This window comes from Neodiprion pinetum, chromosome 1 (assembly GCF_021155775.2).
Source record: "Neodiprion pinetum isolate iyNeoPine1 chromosome 1, iyNeoPine1.2, whole genome shotgun sequence".
In the NCBI taxonomy this organism is placed as follows: domain Eukaryota; kingdom Metazoa; phylum Arthropoda; class Insecta; order Hymenoptera; family Diprionidae; genus Neodiprion; species Neodiprion pinetum.
In genome coordinates, this window is record NC_060232.1 from 11,485,079 (window position 1) to 11,507,958 (window position 22,880).

A 22,880-nucleotide genomic window follows, 5' to 3' on the forward strand; every position below is an offset into this window, starting at 1 on the left:
CGTCGATGCGGACCAAATGAAACTCTGGGATAAAAGTTGGGATTTGTTTTCTTTTTATTTTTTTATTCCAAACGACGTAACGTTACTTTCGGTTATTACTCTTCACACGAATTTTGAAAACACATCAATTGAACGTTTGACAAGTCAAATGATAATTTTCAGCCGGAACATATTACCAGTGAGAATGATCATTGAGTAATAATTTTTCTAGACATTGAATTTATTTTTTCACGTGCACTTGTGTTATTCGTAAATAGTTTTGGTATACGGTCTTTGGCTGGCATTTGCACCGTTATGCTTAAATTTATTATACGTATGTCTTTAATACACATACATAAACCCTACGGGTGCCGTTCAAAATAATTTACGATCCATTCCCTCTTTTTATCTCTCTTTCTCTTTATCTCATCATGCATCACATAAGATGTTCGTGTATAATATACAAACGGAATTAAATAATTTATAACTTATTTTTTTCAATAAAAATAAGGATAGTAACGCAGTATACGCATATATGTTGAGTATATACGTTTACTCGCTTGCGGATGATTCGATAGATAGCAGTGGTTTTTTTTTTTTTTTTTTTTTTATGACGATACACACATTATTACATGTATTATATTTATTACATGAATGTGTCGATTAAATTTGTGTATAAATATAATACGTTTACGGCAGTATCTTCAAGGTATATTATTATTATTATTATTATTATTACTATTATCAACTTTCGTAAAATAACTTCAATTTCAATTGATTTATTTTTCTTTTGTAATAAGACGACATGAGGAACCTCTGTGCATTTTATTTCACAATTATTGGTGTTTTCTTTTTCTTCGCTTTTCAAGTATACGGCCGACAATTAAAATTAATATTCAACGATTCGCCATGCGTTGTTGTTACATACTTACAGTGTAATACAGTACGTTAACACGATATTGCGTTGTTACAATATACGTATGTTTTAGAGAAAATACTGTTATTTCAATCGCGATTTACATCGCACAATGATACACAATGAAGCACAATAAAATTGCTTTTCAATAAATTTTCAACCAACAATTGTAGACAAAAATATATCTGCATTACTTTAACTTACACAAGTCATTCGTATAATAATGTTACAATTATTATAGCGTATATGAATACTGTTGTTTTACACGTTGGAAAAAAAAAAAAAAAACAACTAAAGATAATTAAACTAATTATTCCTCATCCAATCAACATAATACTGGGGTTTACGTTTGTTTTTACTTTTTTCGATTTGAAACAAAAAAAAAAAATCAATCCTTTCTTTATTTTGTTTACGTTCTTGCTTTCCTGTTACAAATGTTATCACATCTGCCTGTATAGTTGCTCCAGAGCAACTGTACATATTATATATACATATATGTATATATATAATAATTATACAAATATTATATAAAGGTATTTTGAAATTGTCGGTTCAGATCCTTATGCAAAAATTATACTTTCGGTGACGAAGATACTTTTTCCTTCCTCATTTATTTATTAAATTATTTACTTAACAAAATTTATATTACTCAATATTTTAACACGTGGCATCGAAATCAACGAGGCATGAAAATATCGAAGATTGCAACTTTAATACAACTGGGCTCCAGGCTCGTGGTTGTTTTTTTTTCTTTCTAATTCTTTGTTTCATAATTATTTTCGCAATGCATTTTTAAGTAATATTGTAACCAGCGAAAGGGTTACTTCTTTTTCTAAATCAACAATAAATAATGATAGCTTATATCGACGTGTCAATCATTCATACGAACCCGACACTTGACAAGAATATATACATACATATTGATATATACATACATATTGATATATACATATATATATATGTATATGTGTGTGTTTTTGAGTACGTATAATCTATGTATTCGTTAGCTATTGTTATTCTATCTACCGTTGTACCAACAATCTATATGGGTATAGTTATTTTTTTCGAAAATATTAATTTCGCTCTTTAGTTTATTAAATTAGTCACACAGTTTATACGTGACGACATCCGGTCTTTGGAATCGCCAACACCTTACAATCTGTTGAGGGAAAAAACAAGAACACAACATGGTGTTAGTTATTACGGGGTTGGTCTAAACTACGAAAAAACTTTAATTTGCATTATGACTATGAAAAATAGACACTGCGATGATTTCTCTAACTCGATATATAGGCCAAGTGATTCGCAACGAAAGTAAAACGTGACGAAGGTTTGTTTATCGCTATCAGAAACGATGCAAAAATATTTTTTTAAATTGTTAACATCTGTCGAATATTGAACACAACAGTATTGTGTATGTATATAGCCTTGATTACTTATAAAATGCTTACAGCGTTTACTATATTTTGTTATTGAGAAATGTGTTACAGTTTGACTGATTCTTTTGCGTTGAAAAAATTTCAAGTTTTCTTTCAAATGGCTAATCAGATATTGCTTGATATAATCAACTGGCTGTCAGGAAGGAAGGAAATTTTGAATTTAGAAGTGAATACTCGTGTGCAGATAAAATTGCAGCGAATCATTCTACAAGTTTATACTCATGATGTCGTTTAAATTGCTTGACTACGTAAGTGTGGCAGTATTTTCATAGAAAAACGACGATAGGATGTACGAATGTTTGTTAAGGTGTAATTTTGTTCGTTGAAAGTATTGTATTATACCATATGCAAGAAAAAATGGTCACGCGATAAATAAATAAATAATTATATAACTTATTTGTCTATCCTTTTTCTCCGTGCAATGCCACAGGGTTAAGGATTATAGGTAATTCGTTTGAAGCTGACTAAAATGTTTTATAAATAATGCTGTCGCGTACATACCTATACGTATATGAAATAATACGTACACGTCCGTTAAGTTGTCAATTATTAATTATGCATACACAGATATACAATACATAAACATATCTATACATTTTGAAAATTTGAACTAAAGGACGTTGTAATAATACTTACAAAAGAAAATTTTTGCAACCTATAGATGATAGCCAGGCTAATTAAGCGGAGCATGCATCGATCGCTTCTCTGTCTATATTAATCAAATGATAAAAAAGTTTTGCGACCTCTCGAGGAGGTTTTTTAGTATACTGTTAATTCTTTTTTCAGCAATACATGGATGGGATGAAAAAAGTTATGTATTAAGATTAGAGCTGGGATGAAGTTGGGAGAAAATTAAGGGGGCGAGAAAAGGATTTGATTGGTCATCGATTTCGAGTGTCAAAGTGGGTAAGAAATGAAGATACGTAGAAATAAAATAAAATCTTCAGTCGTTATTGATGGACGTTAATACTCGTAAAATTATGATGCGATTGATGAAAATATATGTGAATTAGAATTAATAAGTGAAGATCACATGAATTTGGCGTTATTTGATGGAATTTTTCTTTTTTTTTTCTGTTTTTTGTTGCTAGTTATTGCATCACGTTCCAAGTTAGCACGAAAAATCCATTTATCATCTTTTCATCAATTCTAGTTTTGTCAAAATTATGACTAGGACTAACTGTGGTAAAATTTCCTCGAGGTAAACTTGCTTTGAACGTGCAGGTAGACGGTTCATTCGGATGTGGTCCGTTTGTATAGAATCTCATTCATGATTCATGCAGGAACGCTTATTCGCACGCCAATAATCGGGTAATCGAATACGATGAGAACCCAACCTTTGTATAACGAATAATCGGCTAATATTGATAATCGTCATTTAAACTATAGTCCAGCAGACGGATTTTGTTACAGATGTTTCAAATCATGATGGATTTTTGTATTTTTTCTGAAAAAAGATTAGTCAGGCTATAGCAGAGTTTTTTTTCTTTTTTATTTTTTTTTAACTTTATTTATTTTTAAATGTTTTTTTCTCAATTGCATTTTTTTTTTTTTTTTTTTGTTTGGGCAAGTTTTCTTTTTTGTTTTTCTGGCGGATTTATCGTTACTATAGATCATAGTATTCTTTAAGCATCTTTAGTGTGTTACTGTACTGTCTGTGAAACAGAAGCATAATGAGAATAGTGGCAAATTTAAAAGAGTACAAGAAGAAGCAAAGGAGACTCAAAGTATTTGTAAACAGAAAGCAGAGATACCGCTGTTATTTTGTGCCGAATTCCTTTTTCTCATGGTCCATCGAACAAGGTATTGGAAAGAGAGAAAGTGCGGATAGAGAAAAAAAAAATAAGAATTTAAAAATATTACGCAAACTGCTTAAAAATTCTTCACTACAGGACTTTTCGAGGAACCATTAATCGTGCAGTCTTACACGTAAAATTAAAATGACAACTGACAAGCATTTTTTTAGCAGCGATATGTATCAGAGCGTGTGAAACAATGACGAAAATTGAAAATACGGGCAGAAAAGATAAAGAATGTGATCAAGATCTGGTAATGAAAGTGAGGAGTATTTTTGGATAATAGATTCTAAAGCATCAAATTTGAATCATACTTCTTAGACTACGCTGTAAAAAATATAGGTAAAACCTACGATACGCAATGTTCTATGTGTTGTTGAACTGTAAACGTGCAACGTACGCCGTAACGATAAAAAGAAAAAAAAGATTTGTGTCTATGAAAAAATTGGATGAATAACTTACTGTTCCGGAAGTACTCGAGGTTTGGCCGAATCACCGGGCCAGTCGTACATATTTGCTAGAGGACTGTCGTATGAGGCATCGTACATTTTGCTAACGATAAAATTTCGCATGTCTTTCGGCTCCGGATATTCGCTGGCTAGGCCACCTGTAATGAATAATGAATCTCAAATGGTAACGAAGCTCACGCTTCTCACTGATAATTAAGTAGGTTGGTTGGCCGGAAATAGATAAATTTTATTCATTTCATTGCGAGATAGTCGTGCGTTGTGTATTTATCAAATTTTTTTATTCGTAAGCTACGAAGATCTGTTTAAAAATACAAAAATTGGCAATACTGGAATTATAAAAGTAGCTTAGATATCGATGCTTTATTTCAATCGCTTTAAAATGGTTATAAAAAAACCTGTTAGATTCGTTCGGTTTCACGATACGATGAATTGTTTTATGTCGGAAGAATATTTTTCTTTAAATTCACTGAAACACTTTGCTCTATCGTCGTTAAATATTCAATTTTACAATATTGCACCGATATTGATCGTGATCGCTGATCAGCAAATGGCAATATTGAACGAAGAAGTGATGAGTGAAAAGAAAATCTGTTTCAATGACTTTGTGGAAAAGTAATCTTACGAATGAAATGAGCCATCGGGGTGTGAAATAGAATTATAGAACGAATCTATTGAAATTTCGACAATTGTGAAGCAATTTGAAATGAAGCATCGATATCTGAACTTTTGTTCATAACTCTAGTAGTTCCTATTTTTGGCATTTTAAAAGAGATGTCTTATTGTTAGTACCTTACGGATGTGACAATTATGACCGCCTCGTAATCAGATTAAGAAAAAGTGTCAATTTATGACCAATAAATCTCCTCAAAAACGACGAATCGTCGATCAACCGATTACTGACCCTTTTTGTAAGCGTATTCGGCAATCTTTATCGCAATTATGATCGAACACTCCTTGATGCAGCTCAACGGCGGATACAGACTTCCCAGTTCCAAATCCTCGTCTTTAACGTGGTCTGCTACCACCTGGGCGGAAATGAGGAACAGCTCCTCGGTTATGTGGTGACAACCCGTAGCTATCACGCCCAAAGCTACACCTGGGAATATATAAGCGTTGTTCCCTTGTCCCGGCTTGTAGATTTTTCCGTTGTAGTTCACTTCCCCGAACGGCGATCCTGACGAGAATACACAACGACCCTGAAAAAGAGGTAGTTGAACAATTTCACTGCTCTTCTTCGAATGCGAATAGCATCGTAGAATACTTGAAGCTTATAATCTAACAAGTAGAGTTAAAACTATTAAAAAATGTGACATAAATAACCGGTTGGTGTAATTGCAGTCAGCGATGGTCCGTTTGTTTTTTTTTTTTTTAGTCAAATCAGGCCTTTATATTCTTTAATTTTTGTCGTACCATTACCGAATCACTGCAACAGTCACGATTTTTGATAATATTTACTATACTCGTTTTCACGTTATACGGAGAATTTTATATTTATGACTATGTAGTAACTACAAATAGACACTTCTCATCAATCGTACCATCTGTCAGTCAGCTTATGAAAATTCTGTTCCCCGAACAAATCAAACTATCCTAATAGTGTATTACAATTGCGAAGGTTCGACTGTGTCGAAAGGTGCAAAACGAGAAATTATCACCTCGTTCGTATGCGGTACGAAAATAGCATGTGCCGTGATACGATTTAATTCTCATACATTTTCACTCCCCAGCAACGAATTTGCACGTTCGACAAACGCTTATCACAAGCTAACGATTCATGGACTATTTTAGTAGGAGATCAGGAGATCTTATTTTTCCTTAAAACTTGACGTGAAATTTTGAAATTCTTTTCTAACGTCAACAAGTTTGGAGAGCTGCGTGAATCAGGATCCTTTCGAAATCAATCGCAATGCAATCTGAGAATCACTTAATTCTGCAGAATCAGTACCCAAGTTTTTCGGTATGGATGAAAAAGTAGAATGTTCATACAATAGAAGGGTTACAATTGTGTCCTATTTTTTTGTTCTATAATATTTTGGCCAAATTATAAAGTCTTCGGAATAAATGAAGAAACAAGAAAAACTACAGAAAATAACAATTGCATATTTTGAATTTCTACTTTGTCACCCTTCTACATTACGATTCTTTTTTCAACTTTGGACACATTAAAATATTCGATACCGTGACTCTTCGAGAATTCGATATTTGGCCATTTTAACTTCCAAGCTCCACCCGAGTTACTTAATCACAAGAGTTTATAATTTTTCGTCCCAGTAAACTCGGAAATTGTTGGATAAACGGATCAAGTTGATTACAGAAAATTACACATTTGTAGTGACAATCGTGCAAGTTTGTAGCACCGCTTTACATTCTTCAATTCAAAAACTACAAATAATCTCCAAGCTTCGTCGATTCGAGTTGAATAACGGATTTCTCAGAACTTTGTTCAAGATACTTGATTCGAGAATTCTGCAATGGACTTTTATACAGAGACTTTTTCCCGCATCGGAATACAACCCACCTCCGTGTTTTCGTAAGCTTGTTGAGCGGTGCACTCGGCTTTGCTCGTCGGATTGCTCAGCGCAAATATGAGGGGTCTTTCGTTGTTCTTGGCCATTTCTTGAAGCACTTCCGGCGTAAAAGCTCCGGCAGCTGCCGACGCGCCTGTGAAGAGAGCGAAACGATTTTGACTTTAAAGAGGTTTTCCTGTCTGTCAAAGGGCCCGAAAATCCTTACCGATAAGCACCGTCGGCTTGATCTCCTTGACAACCTCCAGCAAGGACTTCATGACCGCGTGATCCTTAGCGTACCAGGCTTTGTGACCGTCCAGGTTTCCCACGGGCCGATTCTTCACCAGGAGACCGTCGATGTCCATCATCCAGATGTTCGCTCTCGCTTCTTCTTGGGTACATCCGTCAGCTTCCATCGCCTTAACGCAGAGATCTGCGATTCCGATGGCTGCCTGGTGTAATTCATCACAAATCACGAATCAGAGATTGTTCTTTCAGAACGTTTCACAGCTTTGGTACATAATACAAGTGGTAAAAATTTTGAACAGAATCAAGAACATCTCGAAACTAATTCTTTGAAGTAAATGTGAAAATTTTAAAACCAAGTCACTAAAAAATTGTAAAGATCTTTAATGTCTTTTTAAAGTAATATATTCTCTACCGAGGAACACTAGGTTTGGTTGAAAATAATTTGTCTAGAATTTTTAAAAGAAACACGTTCATTGGTCTAATATATTCCATATGGTTTCGGTATTTATTGTTCGCAAACGCGTTGTACGAAGACAACGGTTTATAAGGAGGAAAAATTAACCCGGAAACCCACCTCGCCAGCACCCAAGAAAACGAATTTATTATCACGAATTTTCCGTTTGGTGATTCTTTTCGATGCGAGAATACCAGCAACCGCGACTGCGGCGGTTCCCTGAATGTCATCGTTGAATGTACAGTACTTATCCCTGTACTTGTCCAGAAAACGGAAGGCATTGTGGTTTCCAAAATCTTCAAACTGAAATTAAACAGCATTGTCAAACGTCGGAGATATTCATTGAGAAATAATAATACACATGATTGCTACTAAATTACCTATAGGTTCGGCAATTTTGCAGCATTTTTGGTCAAATCCTGATTGTCGACGATACAGATACTAATTCGTTTTCGAATTCAAAGCTCGCGCAAGGCGAATTAAATTACTGAGAGACGAAGTTTGAAATATTCTCTTACTATAAAACTACCGAATTTTGCACTATTTGACCGTTCAATTCTATTTTTATGTCCAAAAATGCAAGTTAACGAACCAATTTGTGAGGATTTAGAATTCTCAATGTTTATTTCGGAATAAATCGTCTGGGCTGTCTGAATAAAAAGTTGAAAAAAGAAAGAAAATTGTAAAGATCTCCAGCAATGTCATTTATGCCAATGATCGTGAAAACGAATGAAACAACATTTCTATCGTCATTAGAATGAAATAAAAACACCACAGTTCAATCATTTCGAACGTTCCGAATAAAACCTCCTCTCCAATTGTTGATAACTTAAAATGGTGTTATTATAATTCGTTCAGATTCATTTCCGTTACACAGTAGCGATGTTGTTTGATAAAATATATGGAGATTTTCGACGCGATTATTTCTATTTTCCCAACTTTTTTTTGTTGTTCAGACAGTCCCGCCAATGTGTCATTAAAATCACGGAACAATACCGTATCTAGGTCGTAAAACGAGTTGATTCGGTTTCTGTTCAGTGTTCGAACGATCGAATTCCACCCGTGCCTTGGAAGTTGATAAAAATTTTATGCCAAACTATACCTTAACCGTGAGAGTTATTACTGACCTGGATGAGGACATTTTGTCCGTATTTCTTGACGCATGCAGCCATGAATTCATCGATCAGTTCGTCGTACTCGGCGCCTTGTGATCTGGGCTTGTTGAGACCGATATAGTGCGGATCATTTCTAAGCTGTTCGTTGTTTGTCCCGACGTCGATTGTGATCGGTAAGCATTGGTGTGGCTTTATGCCGGCCAACGCCGTGTACAGAGCCAATTTTCCTACGGGAATTCCCATCCCGCAAGCACCCAAATCACCCAATCCCAGAATTCGCTCACCGTCAGTCACGCATATCGCCCGAACGGCTTGCTCCGGCCTGAAGGAAAAGGTGGAATGAAAAAGTGTATCGCAACTTTTCGCACAAGTCACCCACGACAGTTTTTATAACAAACGGACACTGACAAAAATTTCATTTGTTATAGTAACTAGAAAAATTGAGTAAAACAGGTATCGTTAAAAAAACTCTTTGAATATTGTTGGAATTACGAAAAACGAGGTACGCGTAGTCATTTTGCGCTATTGTCGATCATTTTTTGGTAATTGCAACGCAAAATCAGTTTGTGAGGTTTACTCTACTTTTTTAGTTAATTAAGGCTTTAACGTCAATTTATTGTTGCACAAGCATTTAATTTTCGCAAGTTGTAAGAAAATATAGTAACAGTACTAGACTTTCTGGTAACAGTTACAAATCTAATTTTCAGTTTGTACCTAAAACTATATTTTTCGATTGTGGTAAAAAATGAGAATAATTAAGGACTGAGCGGTAACCGGAAATAAAAATTTCTCTCGGTGAATGAAAAGTGGTCGAGTGGTTTGCGTGGCAGTTTTGTGGGACGCCAATGGGCAATTTTTTCTCCCTAGGGACGAAAACGAACTCCCATGGGCCGAAAGTAAATAAATCGTAGAGTTCGCACGAGCGAACCTATCTTTAAAACACTGAGATGAAATTGATCATTTTCCTCCCGTTAAACTGCTACGCAAAGTCCCACTTTTCATGCGCGTTAGTGATAAAAATTATTCACGAAACAAGGTAAAAGAATTGACAAATATTGGCTGGGGACAATCTCTCTTCTTACATAATCCTCCTCAACTTCTCTCCGAATAATCGATCAGATTCTTGAATCCGGTGTTTAAACGTTTGATGAAAGGGGTGAAAAAGCAACGTCGTGGACGAATAAAAGTGCGTTACTAACCAGTTGTTGAGAATCTCGTATATGTGACCCTTGTCGTGGCAAGTGATGAAGAGACCTCGGGGTCTTCGGTAAATTACACCGAATTTCTGACAGGCAAGTCCCACGGTTGGTGTGTAGACTATGGGCATCATCTGCTCGATGTTTTCGCTGAGAAGACGAAAGAAGAGCCTTTCGTTTCTCTCCTGGTTTTGACGACGGTGAATTTCGCAAAATTAATCTGACGAATGATCGATATACATATACGTACACCGTGAACCGAAACTTTGAATTACCTGGAGCTCGACCAAGTAAAGATACCGGTTCAAATCCTCGGTGTACTTCATCACCGACGCCTTACACAGGGCAAGCTGTTCTTCTTGAGTTTTGAATCTTGGAGGCTGGAGACCGTGGATACCAAGGGCGATTCTTTCCTTCAACGTGAAGGCCAACCCCTGAAATAGCGTTCGCAGAAACGATTAAGTCACACCGTGCAAGCACTTGTAAACGAGTTGTTGATTAACGGTTCGGAAAATAACCCTAGGAAAGATGGAAGTTCCTTTTTCGAAAACGAATTGCACAAGTTTGACGAATCGCGTTCGACTCGTGGGATTTCATTGAATCGCAAAGAATTTCAAAGGAACCTTGTGTTTCCGGAAAATGAAATTCGAGAAAAAGAAAGTTTTCAAAGTCTTTTCGAACGATCGGCGTTGCCTTTTAGACTCGAACCTTGACGGCGAAACCTCAATGTGTGTACCTTGTTCAATCTGGGATCTCGGAGATGACCTATACCCTTCACCATGTTGATTGGTACTACGTCTCCCGAGACCTCGTGAATCTCTCTGTGCTGAATGTCCTTGACGGCAGGGTGCGAAGGTGGAAGTGCGCGCGCCCAAGCGCCCATTCCACCCCTGCCATAGGAGGGTCTGAAAGAATGAATAACGAAAATTATCCTCTATAATCAACTCGTCGTCGTAAACAAGTGCGTGGCAATTTTTCACAGGGGGAGGATAATTGCGATCAAATTTACGTCATGTTCGATGAAATTTCATAATTCGCATCTACGTCGCGTCATCCCTTACTAAATTTAACCCCCGTCAGTCACACCTCCAGATCGTGACGTAATAGTCATTGGGGGTGAAATCAACCCCGCTCACTTTGAAGTGATAAATAATTGAAAAATTGAAAGAAAAAAAATTTTTAAAAAAATATTGCAATTCATTTCAACCATTGTGAGTAAGGCCATGCCGATTATTTTCAAGTCGTGTCATTTTTAGTATAAAAACAAATGTCGTAAAAAAAATTCGGAAAGATGACTTTTTTTTACAAAAAATCATGCGGAAATTTGAATAATCAATTGAAGAGAAAAAAAAAAAAAAAAATTCTGGAAGGTATCGCAGGTCCAAAAACCGGCTGGGGTTGATTCAACCCCCGATGACTGTTAAGGGTTAACCTTTCAACGTTTTTTCTCCTCCGAATTTGTCGGATGAAATGTGTTTTCTATGTTTACACCGAGAAATGCTGCGGGGTCATAAAAAATCGTTCGTTAAAAATCGCCTGCTGCTAATGATGGGAAGAAAAGAAAAAATAAAATTTGATGTTAAGTCTTGTCGTTAATAAGTGTGATCAAAAAATTTGTGGAAAACAATTGTGCACATAAAAAATAACAGCTAAGATTATAAATTTATTAATCGAGAATCCACGTGCCGGGATCGTACTTTTTTTTATTTTTTATTGTTATATTCTTAGCCGTATTGCTTACGTTGTACACACTGCAAATATGCATGCAGAATGTTTCCTTCCTGCCGACGCAAATTGCCAATTTCACGCTAATTTTTCTTGCGTGTGTAAGAAATTCTTTCAATCCTCGTGGTACTCTATAGATTACAGACTGCGGACTGGCAATCATGCAGCGTTCGTTAGGTGCTGCTAGTCTACTTATTATTATACCGCAATTTGCCGTTGAAAGAAAATAAAATTCTTTGAAGTTGATACAGTATTCATAGATTAATCGGTATTCCTAGTTGAGGACATGTTGTATTGATTTTTTTAAACCTCTTCAAATCATTGTTACGGATATCTGACAAGTGCGGCAAGTACATATGTAAATACACGTTGCTTCGTGTATATACTTAGAACAATATACAGACGCTTGACATAGTAAGTAAGTATAAGTAAAATATTGATCGTTCCATTTGAATTGACTAGCGTGGAAAAAATCGAAAGGTTATTTCACCTCGACTAATTAATTAAGACAATAAAAACAGTCTCTGCCACAAGCCTGGTACTAAATAAATGATGTCGATTATCAAATTGCAGACCTGAGTATATCCGGGGGATCGCAATATTCCGTTAATAATATTGACGCAATATGAAAGCTCATTCGTTAATTCTTTAGGGTATTTTCCAGTACCTGCAACAGTGAAAAAGTTTAGAAGACAAATATGAAACGAAGTGATTTGAAAACATTTTTTCGACGCCTTTGATGTCACGTGGAGCGTTTTTTGGCGAGCGTTTCAGATGTGAATCAAAACCTGGTACGAGTTCACTGAACTCGGTAGATTCGTTGAAAAATCGACGAGAAGAAACGAATGGAGAATAGCTGATACAAAATAAATACATCACTTTTTAAATATCGCTTTGAACGACGATTGTCCGAATGACAGGAAGATTGATATATTAATTGTTCAACAACGTCGTGTGATCGTTCTTTCTTGTTTTTTTGTACTTGGGGATAAAATGAAACTCACAAATCTAAGAATTCGCTCAAGCATTTACCTACAATACACGTAACAAACGATAAAAAATTGTTTGATGCACGTTGAATTATATTTAAAGAAAAATTTTGTCACCAAGCCAAACTATCAAAATCCCGAATCATCGACGTGTGGTGATCGAATTAAAACCTGCGACAAAAACAGCAAGTTAACACGACAAAACAGCAATTTGTGTTTAATATTTGGTTACGTATACAATTTAACGCGAAACTCTCAAACATCGTCATATATCATACACACATCACGTGATACGCGTAGCGTAATGATGACAAAACATAATGAATAACAAACGAATAGCTTCCGGCAATTAAGCGAATTGCTATTATAAACGAGAGTGAAGTTATTGCGGTTAATTCCAGGATAAACGGTGGAAATATTTTAACGAAAATCTGGAAAAAAATTTTTTTCTACCATATCTACGTATTTCTGCAAAATGTACATATACAAGGAAACTAACACGTGTCTCAACTCTTGGCTCGCTATCAAGCATGTGTCAACGGTGATGATGGAAGTTTGACTTAGCTAGTCGACATTCGAATTTTTTCACAACAGAAAAAATCCGCTGCGTATCTTACTTGAATCGAGCAACGAAAAATTACGCGGTACTCTGAATGAGAAGCCTCAACAAATGTAACAGGTGTCAGTGAGGTACGTTTGAACAACATGTTACTATGCCTTGAGGTTAAAAAAAAAAAAAACGCTTTTCAAGTTATATTTAACGTATAAATGGTTTTCAAATAAATTTACACGTGTAAAAAGAGGAAGAATAAAATAATGACTCACGTATGAAAATGTTTGGTTAACAATCTTTAGAGATCATATCCCATTTTTTGCAATTTCTTTAGTAAAGGAATGTATATCTTTGCGACTATCTAATTTTAACCGTGCACTGAGAAAAATTTTTTAGTTCCGGTTATCGCTCAGTCTTTGACTATTTTCATTTTTTACCACAATCGAAAAATATAGTTCTAGGTAGAAAATGCAAATTAGTTTTTCAGCAGTTACCGGAAAGTCTGGTATCCGTTACTATTCTTTCTCACTACGATCACTGTTACTATATTTTCTTGTAACTGTTGCGAAAATTTAATGCTTGTGCAACAATAAATTGACGTTAAAGCCTTGTTTAACTAAAACAAGTAGAGTAAACCTCACAAACTGATTTTGCGTTGCAATTACCAAAAAAGGATCGACAATAGCGCAAAATGGTTACGCGTACCTCGTTTTTCGTAATTCTAACAATATTCAAATAGTTTTTTTAACGATATCTATTTTACTCAATTTTTCTAGTTATTGTAAGAAATGAAATTTTTCTCAATGTGAATATATTTAGACAGGTGATTGGCTTGTTGCAACGGATTATCCCGTATGAAATTGCATTTCAGTTTATTGAAAAGCAAATTCATGTTATCTCAATTCCGTATTAAATTCTGCTGCCAAAATACGTGATCGATATCAAGTTAAAGATCGAAGAAGCATTGATTTGTTTTTCATTGCCTACTACAAAGAAGTGGCGAAAAAATATACTTGATTGTAGTATCTAATTGTTGAAAAAATTGTATATTTTTCACTTTCTTTATTCCATACTTTATTTTTCTTCTATTCCAATACGATTGCATCAAATCCATCTACGCTCCTTGGAATTCTATTTTAAAATTTAAAACCTGGTAGGTAGCAAAATCGAATACACAGGGTAACTTCGTAAAGCGCGAAATAAAAAAATCTGGAACAAAATGCAAGATCACGATCAGTGGTCGAAATATTCTATTTATAAATGCTCGGGCAAAGAGGTATAAGGTCGACGAGTAGATACAAACGACCTACACTCCCGTCGACCGACCATCCGGTTGGAAAAATAAAATTTACTTCCATCATTCAAACGGGTGAAAAAGTATTTTTTTCAATTAATGCCTAGTTTCATTCGTTGTCTTGACAAATTTCTCATACTTTGCCGATGGAAGGTGAAATATTTGTGATAAGCTATCAATTTTCAATGGAATCATTAATTAAACAGACGTATGATTAATATCTATTATAATAATACACGGCGATAATCGCGAGCCTGGAAAACGAAAGTGAGTGCTTTTTCCATCGATTCGTATCTCTCGTTTTTTCCTTCTTCTAAGGACTGTGGTTATCACATATGTAGTGCACGACGTATCAACGTCCAATGGATAATCAGAAACGAGGACGTAATCTAACCACTCTCCACGACGATGGTACGTTAGATAAAAATATATTATATGTATATGTATATGTGTATCACATTGTACGTACAGTGTTGGTAATTAAACAATATAATATGAGTGAGATATTTAACTCGCGCGAAGTTAGCGGCCTTGTTGGAATTTTGCCATCTTTATCCTAACGTGCAGTTATAGGTGTACGTATTTATAATTCTCGGTCGTTTCGTTTATTGACCTATTTTTGCTACTGCGTGTTATTGTTATAGCATAATATTGTCAGAGTTAACAAAACCCTACCATCGATAATAACGGTTAGTATTCGGTGATATTTGCCGTTGGTAAACTTGAAACAAGTATAAAGAACCACAAAATTACGCAGACATTGCATAAAACAAAGAAAAATAATAAAGATAATGTCCCAGGACAGTTATTACGTAATGATTTTGTATATAAATATAACGTATTTTTTTCTTTTGTCAGTCATTGTTGACTCATCATGCTGGTTACGCATTACCGTCATTATACCGCAAACGTAAAACATGAAATAAAGAATAAGAAATAAGCGAATGTAAAAACGAATCTGCCTGTAGTTACAAATTTACAAAAACTTTGGACTGAATTTTGTAAAAAATTATACAAAATTTCGAATAGATTCGTTCGCAGTTCAATTTGAAGTAGCTTCGTTAACGCTGATAAAAGGGAGGCGAGGCTGACGATCGTATCGATCATCGATCGTCGCAACGAAGATCATCGACAGATTACCGTTAACACCTTGACACCTAACAGGGGACAGAGATTTCTCCCGTGATTCACGGCTAAGCATATCCATCAGGTGTAACACCGACTTGGGTCGTTACAACGTTGACGCAATTTTCTGGTTTATAGTCGCGATAAAATTTGTGCAACAGAGTTGAGCTTCGCCAATGCAGGGCTCGAGGGCAAGAGAGAAACTATTATTGTTTCTGCATGGCTCCCAGCCAAGCTGACGGAGCTAAAGCTCAGCTGCAAAAGCTTTTTGACGATTTGAATTTTTTTTATTTTACAAATGCTACCTTGCAACGATGAAAAAATTTAGCATCAACGACTGTATAATCAAGTTAAATAGTTACGATTTACATGTAATTATTTACGCTATATTTTTTTCGAATTACAACAATATTTAAACCGTTGTTTCCAAGGATACACATTTTTTTCGAAATTTTCTGGCGATGATGACAGAAGTCGAAGGAGAGTAAAAGTTTCTTTCTCGTTTTAATCCGATGAATTTCTCCTCTCCTATTTACCTTGAGGGAAAAACTAGATCGGAATTTGTTGACTACGAAGTGACAGTCATGAAACTACGTAAATTGTAAGCATTCTTCTCGCTGTGAGATTGTTCGGTGATTTGAAAAGCTCAAGAGATTCTAGTACATCGTAATTGATTTCACTTAATTTTCATGGCAAATTTCTGTTTTCAATGGCATTCCGGTTTACCGCAAGATTCGCAGATCCGTGCGACTTTATTAACGATTTCCAATCCGTTCTAGCATCCATAAAAGTTTGATTTTATTTTGTTTTTAAACAAGCAACGATCACTTTAAGATTATTTACACCTGTCATATTCTGACGGAATACATTATACCGTTCTGGTGTTTTATTTCTTCAAAGAGAACCTAAATAATAACGCTGCCAAAATCGTTAAAGGTCCAGTACCAAATTCTTGACGTTGTACATTCATACAATTTTCATCATCACGGTCGTTTCGTGATTTACTTTTTGAAAATAAGACCGACCATTGGTCGAATCAACGGACAACGACGAGGTCTACGGATATCTAGTTCTCAATTTCGAAATTCACTCTATACTCTGAGAACTTCCTCCGTCCATTTTAAATAATAAATGATGCAAGCTATAAAAGATGATTGAAAAAAACTACGAAGACGTTGAATCGTCGTCAGCTGTTTTCACTTTAAATTATCACCCTATCCCGTGAGTTTCGTAGCCTGATCATTTATCTCAGATCCAACCGATTAACCTTGAACGTGTGTTTTCACCTCGATGTACAGAAAAGTCTCGATTACTGTTCGGTAAGCAATTACAGCGATGCGGTATCGCATGTTCATTATTTCCGATAAGGCAAAAGCAACTGTGCTAGCATTTTGCTGGGTATATTTAGGTACTCAGCTTGTCTAGCCGGCATGTCAGACGAGATTTGAGACGGTACAGTCAAAACAGAATTATCGCATAGTAGCATGCCTGTTATATGTCACAAGTGAAGAAAGTTGAAGGATCACTTTACCCGTCAGCGCGAATAATTTGATATCTCAAAAATGTTGTATACTCCACGTCAGCTAGCGAAACTGATCTAATCGCGATAAGTGTTTTTCGTTCTTCTTTAAAAATCGCTTGACAAAGTGCGTTAAAACAAATAACAGAATAGGGAAATATCCGAAAGATTTTCAGGAATCGAGAAAAATCTGTTTCAAGGATTTCAATCATCAGCATTACTGCTGTTAGGTTTCTCTTTGAAAAATGTTTCTTTCCTCCAGCTCTGGATTCGAGTGACTCGCTAAATTGTCGGCGTCTACAATTTGGCGTCTATTAGCGACGCGTTTCGCACGGGCCAACGCCCACAAGGACATGAAACTCAATTAACCGGTTTTGGGTGAATAGCGTGGATTTTTTTCTGACCTTTGTCAGCTGCCGCTAGATTTTTGAGTCTTGCCTGAATGCGCGTGTTCACCCGATCGCGTTTTCGCACGAACAAATTTTATATGTGTACAATTAACCATAGAAACAAAAAATAAACAGGTCACGTTTCTGCTTTGTTCTGTCAAGTAACAAAAATTCAATCAATTACAGAAAAATGAAAATTACCTGAATATGACGTCATCCACGCTAATTTTATAATGTAAAAATGTGCAAAAATTCGATTGCGAGCAAAATCCGTAAAAAAAAGAAATAAAATACAACCTGATTAAGTTGTGTTAGTCTGCGTAATTTTTTTTCCAAATTCCGGAACTGGAACAAAGACTTCACCATAGTTGACTTGTACGATAATGCAATCATTCCACAGTGATTTTGATTTTTTAATTGATTTTGTGTTAGTCAAAATTCCCAAGGTTCAATTGTCTTTTTCAATATTGGAAAGGTTGGGTTTTATAACATTTAATTTGAGCAGCTTCGGTCAAAGTTATTGGACTTCGGTTCTATTCGGTTTCTCGATAAAATTGTTCTGACAATAAATTATTAACTTGCACTGACAAAAATTTCATTTCTTACAGTAACTAGAAAAATTCAGTAACGTAGTATTTTGCGCTATTGCCGATCCTTTTAAAATCAGTTTCTTCGGTTTACTCTACTTTTTTAGTTAAACAAGGCTTCAACGTCAATTTATTGTTGCACGAGCGTTAGATTTTTGCAACAGTTACAAGAAAATATAGCAACACTGATCGTAATGTGAAAGAATAGTAACGGATACTAGACTTTCCGTTAACAGCTAGAAAACTAATTTTCATTTAGTACCTAGAACTATATTTTTCGATTGTGGTAAAAAATGAAAATAGTTAAGGACTGAGCGGTAACCGGAACTAAAAATTTCTCTCAGTGTGTAACCTTTTAAATACGTCGCACAGGTTCAATTGGACAGGTATCAGAGTTTATATTGCGTGGAACGATCGTATATTCTATCCATGCGCGGATCCCTTGCGATTATCGAGCTTTGTCCTTGAGTATAGAACAATTTCCTCATTCAGCACGAACGTATCTGACGTAATAGGTGTGCTACACGTGTGTAGTACGAGTGAATACAAGGGTATCGTTAATTCGCACCATACTCGCGGATCAATGCCAGCGGACATATCATCAGTTTTCGCCTTATGTACAAAAATTTGTTGTACGTTATCACGATGCATCACACACGTATTAAACGAACAAGTATTATCTCTGTTTGATAAGCCGACAAAATATTTGCAAAACGCGGGGAGCGATTAATAAAAAGAATCGGCACATTATATCTGCAATCAGATTATAATAAATTACGAATTGAGTATTGATTGCATTTTTACTGCTCGCTTCTAGACAATGGAGACAAATTGACAGGAAGAAAACAACGATAATAGAGTTTCGGAAAGTTTTCACGAGTCTAAACATATCGTGAGATATTTTGAGGAAATTTAATAGCACACTAAAAACACAGTTTTTATGGATTTAGGCGACGCGTTTATCGGATAAAAGACAGGCAGATTTTAGTCGATTGTAAATATAACGAACAATCGCGAGTTTATAGTTTTTTGTCGGCTTTGAACAACTGCGGTATAAACTAATTTGAAGATGTTTAGCATCCCACCCCGTGCAATTTATCATGGTTTCTATAATTCGGTGTGAATTGAAAACAAAATTTCAATCTACATAATGACAAAAAGAACAAAAGGATTCACAGATTTCTTTTAAAAATTCAGGGCGAATTTCATTTGCAGGTTGACTAGAAGGTTTGGAAGGACAACATTAATTTTTACAAAACCATTCAAGGATCACTTTCTTTAATGCATTATAATGACGGGGTTTTCGAATTTATAGTGGTTTTTCTTTTTTTTTTCTTGTCTTGTTTTTACAACTAGGACTATAATTCAACAACGATTTTTCAGTTTATTTTCGTATCCTTTTTGCTGAACAATCACGGACCGAGGGCTCTTAAAGTGGTATTACCAGACCACTGGGTCATGTTTTATCGATTTCCAGCGGCTAATTCGTAACTGTAACCCACATAGTCTGTGGGCAGGGTCGTATAGTACAAAAACTGTTCGTGGAAGTATTTTCTATTTGATGAGGAGGCTGGGAGAAAAGTAGGTAAGTTATGGGTCCGAATTTACTGACATGAATACTTCACCAGGAGGACAGAGCTGAATATTTCCGTCCGCGAAATATATACGGCAGAATTGACGGTGAATTTTATGCCCCAAAGGAAATTTAGGGAACAGAATCCAGGAAATAAACGATTATTATAATAACAGGTTGATCTTGGGTTTTCTACTTGAGTTATTCTGAAATGTAGCTACCCATTTTCCGATTAACATTACTTAAACAGAAGAACATCCCCAGTACTGAATTCGAATTGTAAAAAACTTGTTTTTTAGACTAATTTTGTTCACTACAGATATCGGCGGAGTTTGCTTGAAATTTTCACTATGAATAGTTACCTCCATAGTGGATACAAATAGATTTGTGTAAATGTGGTACAAAGACAGTTGAAACAATTTATGGGGACCTGATCAATGACAAAAATAAGCCGTTCATTTTTTACAATCTAATTACAATACTTCTTCTGAAATCGTTGATATCTAAGCTTGTGTTATTCGAATTTGCTTGTATTAATTTCCGTAAAAATGTTGAGCTGTTGTTTCACTGATTGTCACCATTCATGTCGCTGGAGATGTTTCGAACGGTCTTTTCTCTTTCCCTGTTAAACTATGGGTCCCATTCATCTTCAAGCAGCGTTCAATGCTTGAATATAATAAAAACTGAAAAACTGAGGTAAACAGTGACGTAATGGAAATCATACAGCGGTCTGTTGCTTCTTCGGTGAGTGTCCATGTACGTTGATTAATTTAACCAATTCGTCATACACGCTTTTTAAAATGTCGCTAATTTTCAACTCGTTCTGTTTATTAGACCTTCGACGTACTTAGTCCCTTTCGAACACATATATCATAATCCCTGCGATCGCTGTGATGACCCATAGGACGTTCACAAGTTTGAAAAGGTTTTATCTCAATAAACTATTCGCGATGCCTCGGTATTTCACAATCCGAAACCTGCAGTTGGCCGCCGTCTGTGCCAACTGCTCCAATTGCATCGCGGAACTTGGAGAATTCAGAAGTGTGACAATAACGACGATGATAATTATACACCGGTGTAGGTACCTGCTGTTTTTCAACCTTGGTAATTATGTCTCTTTTTGTAGACGAACGGTGAAATATGCGGATTGATACGTTTGTTCATTTGCCGATCGGTATTCGTTCACCAATTACAGTTTCAGAGGAAACGCTTGACGGATTAACCGATTTCTCAATCGTCAGTAATACAGAGGTAGAAATATATCGCACATATAACAGTGATTGTTAATTTCGCTTTAATACCAAACGCGATTCGCCAATACGCGAGTGTTATTCAACTCAAGGTATAAAGATCTGTCGAAAAGTTGTTCCTCTTCGGATGCTTAAAACGAGTAATTCGTTGACGGCGATAAATTATTCCAATTGTAAACGAGTCGAGCTATTCTCGTCGAAAGCATCGGATGACATTTCGCTAGACTCGAAATCGGCAAATACCTCAACTGCATTGAAATGAATAGCGAACAAAGTTATCCTCGTACGTTTTTCGACCCTGGATTCGTGGCTATTTGTAGAATTGGCATTTCGAGATTAAAACCGACGGAATGTCGACCTGAAAATATATGCCAAACGATCGATTTTTCGGTCGATCAACGTATCGGATGTCTTGAAAAATGTGAGGTGCAAACCACTTCGCGTTAGTGTATAAAAGATCGATGAAATCAGTCGGTAAAACGAATTCCTTTCAACCCGTTCGTTGACTATACAGAGTACATACATAAATACTAAGAAAACGATGAATCGATCCACGTCGAAGAATCGAGCAACGTTCACAGTTCAGGCGGAGGAGGACCGTTGAAAAAGGGTGAACGTCAAACGCGAAAAAGAGAGAAGTTACAATTTGACAGGAGAAGTGACAGTGCGTCAGAAATTTTCCCTCAGGCTGAGAAAATCGCGTTGGTTTTTTCATTACGTACGAGAAACAAATCTAGACCGCAAATAACTCGGGTCCGGCTCTAAAAACACCTGCGAAGAAGCGAACGGATGAACGAGCCGAGAGCGAACCGGGGGGGCTGCCTTGTATCGATCGGGAAGAGGGACTCGCCGGGAAGGTATTTTCGGTATGTTCGATGCAGCGTTTTTCGCGTAAACGCGAATACAACGTGTGACGGAGAGTTGAAAGAAGCGCAACGATGCGCGGCGAGTTATAGAACGACTCTAAAACGGAGGATGAGAGACCGGCGGATTTCGCAATTTGAATAAAATTTTTGAATCGTGTTAATATCGAATAATGTTATACTCACAAAACAGAACGTTGCAGAAAGAACATTTTTGCGAGGTGCTCCAGCTGATCGCAAAGATCGCTTCCCTCCCACTGATCTCTTTTGGCACGCGACTGCGCACGTCTCCTGCCTCACACCTCGCTCCTCGAACCAGTTCAGCGCGGTTCTGGATCTCGGATGGACTCTGCGCCCCCCGGAACGAAACTGAACGTCACCTTCCTCCAACTCTCGTTTGGCGGAGCCACGCTGTGTGTTCACCTTCGCACAATACACCGATAAATCAACAGCTGAGTCGCCTCACGCACACGCGCTTCCTAACGCGCCGTCGAGAACCTCGACTTCGGGAAGATACCCGACCTGAGACCCGCCTGCCTGCAGGTAATAGCCGAACAGCCGCAGCGAGGATCTTCCCTGATACCCCTTCTTCTACGAGAGAGTGTCCCACGAGGGAATTGAAATTCTTTTTTTAATTATCGGCTTGTTTGCAGTTTGTCGATTCAAACCCGCCGCACTATCAATTGTGTTTTGAATTTTTCCGCCTGTTTTTTGTTTCAAATTTTCCCGCCGGTTTCCTACCTTACTTACCGACGGAACAGAAGTCCGCAAGCTAATTGCGAATTGAATTTTTATCGTAAATTTATCGACAAATTCTTGCAAACGTTCTGTCCTGCTTCGATGTGAATTCTTTCGTATCCAATTGATGAAAATCAGGTACAGGAGAAAAATA

The 22,880-nt window shown here is 36.4% G+C and overlaps 1 protein-coding gene and 1 long non-coding RNA gene across 6 annotated transcripts in view; one reads left to right on the forward strand and one right to left on the reverse strand.

Annotated features, from left to right (window-relative positions):
• LOC124214403 (uncharacterized) overlaps positions 1–22,880 on the forward strand; it is a 77,288-nt gene that overhangs the window by 13,389 nt on the left and 41,019 nt on the right. For 2 of the 3 annotated variants that reach the window (XR_011177215.1, XR_006882119.2), the window contains exon 1: positions 14,714–15,093. The exons of the other annotated variant lie outside the window; for it this stretch is intronic. This is a non-coding gene — a long non-coding RNA (uncharacterized lncRNA). Of the gene's footprint in view, positions 1–14,713; positions 15,094–22,880 lie in introns of those variants that run through there. 3 annotated transcript variants of the gene reach the window in all.
• LOC124214343 (NADP-dependent malic enzyme) lies at positions 504–22,338 on the reverse strand. 3 transcript variants are annotated; one of them, XR_011177214.1, is made up of 12 exons: positions 22,175–22,338; positions 10,858–11,026; positions 10,397–10,555; positions 10,125–10,306; positions 8,938–9,247; positions 7,931–8,113; positions 7,334–7,559; positions 7,119–7,261; positions 5,502–5,796; positions 4,593–4,737; positions 3,546–3,781; positions 504–2,054 (listed from the first exon to the last, which is right to left on the reverse strand). XR_011177214.1 is itself a non-coding variant. In XM_046616608.2 (11 exons), the coding sequence occupies exons 1-11, from the start codon at positions 22,198–22,200 to the stop codon at positions 3,742–3,744; spliced, it is 1,878 nt and encodes a 625-aa protein (XP_046472564.1). In that variant the 5' UTR covers positions 22,201–22,338; the 3' UTR covers positions 504–3,741. The 3 variants fall into 3 exon arrangements, 2 of the variants coding, with proteins under 2 accessions (XP_046472564.1, XP_046472569.1); XM_046616608.2 differs by having other exon boundaries at positions 504–3,781; XM_046616613.2 differs by lacking the exon at positions 3,546–3,781 and having other exon boundaries at positions 22,175–22,337.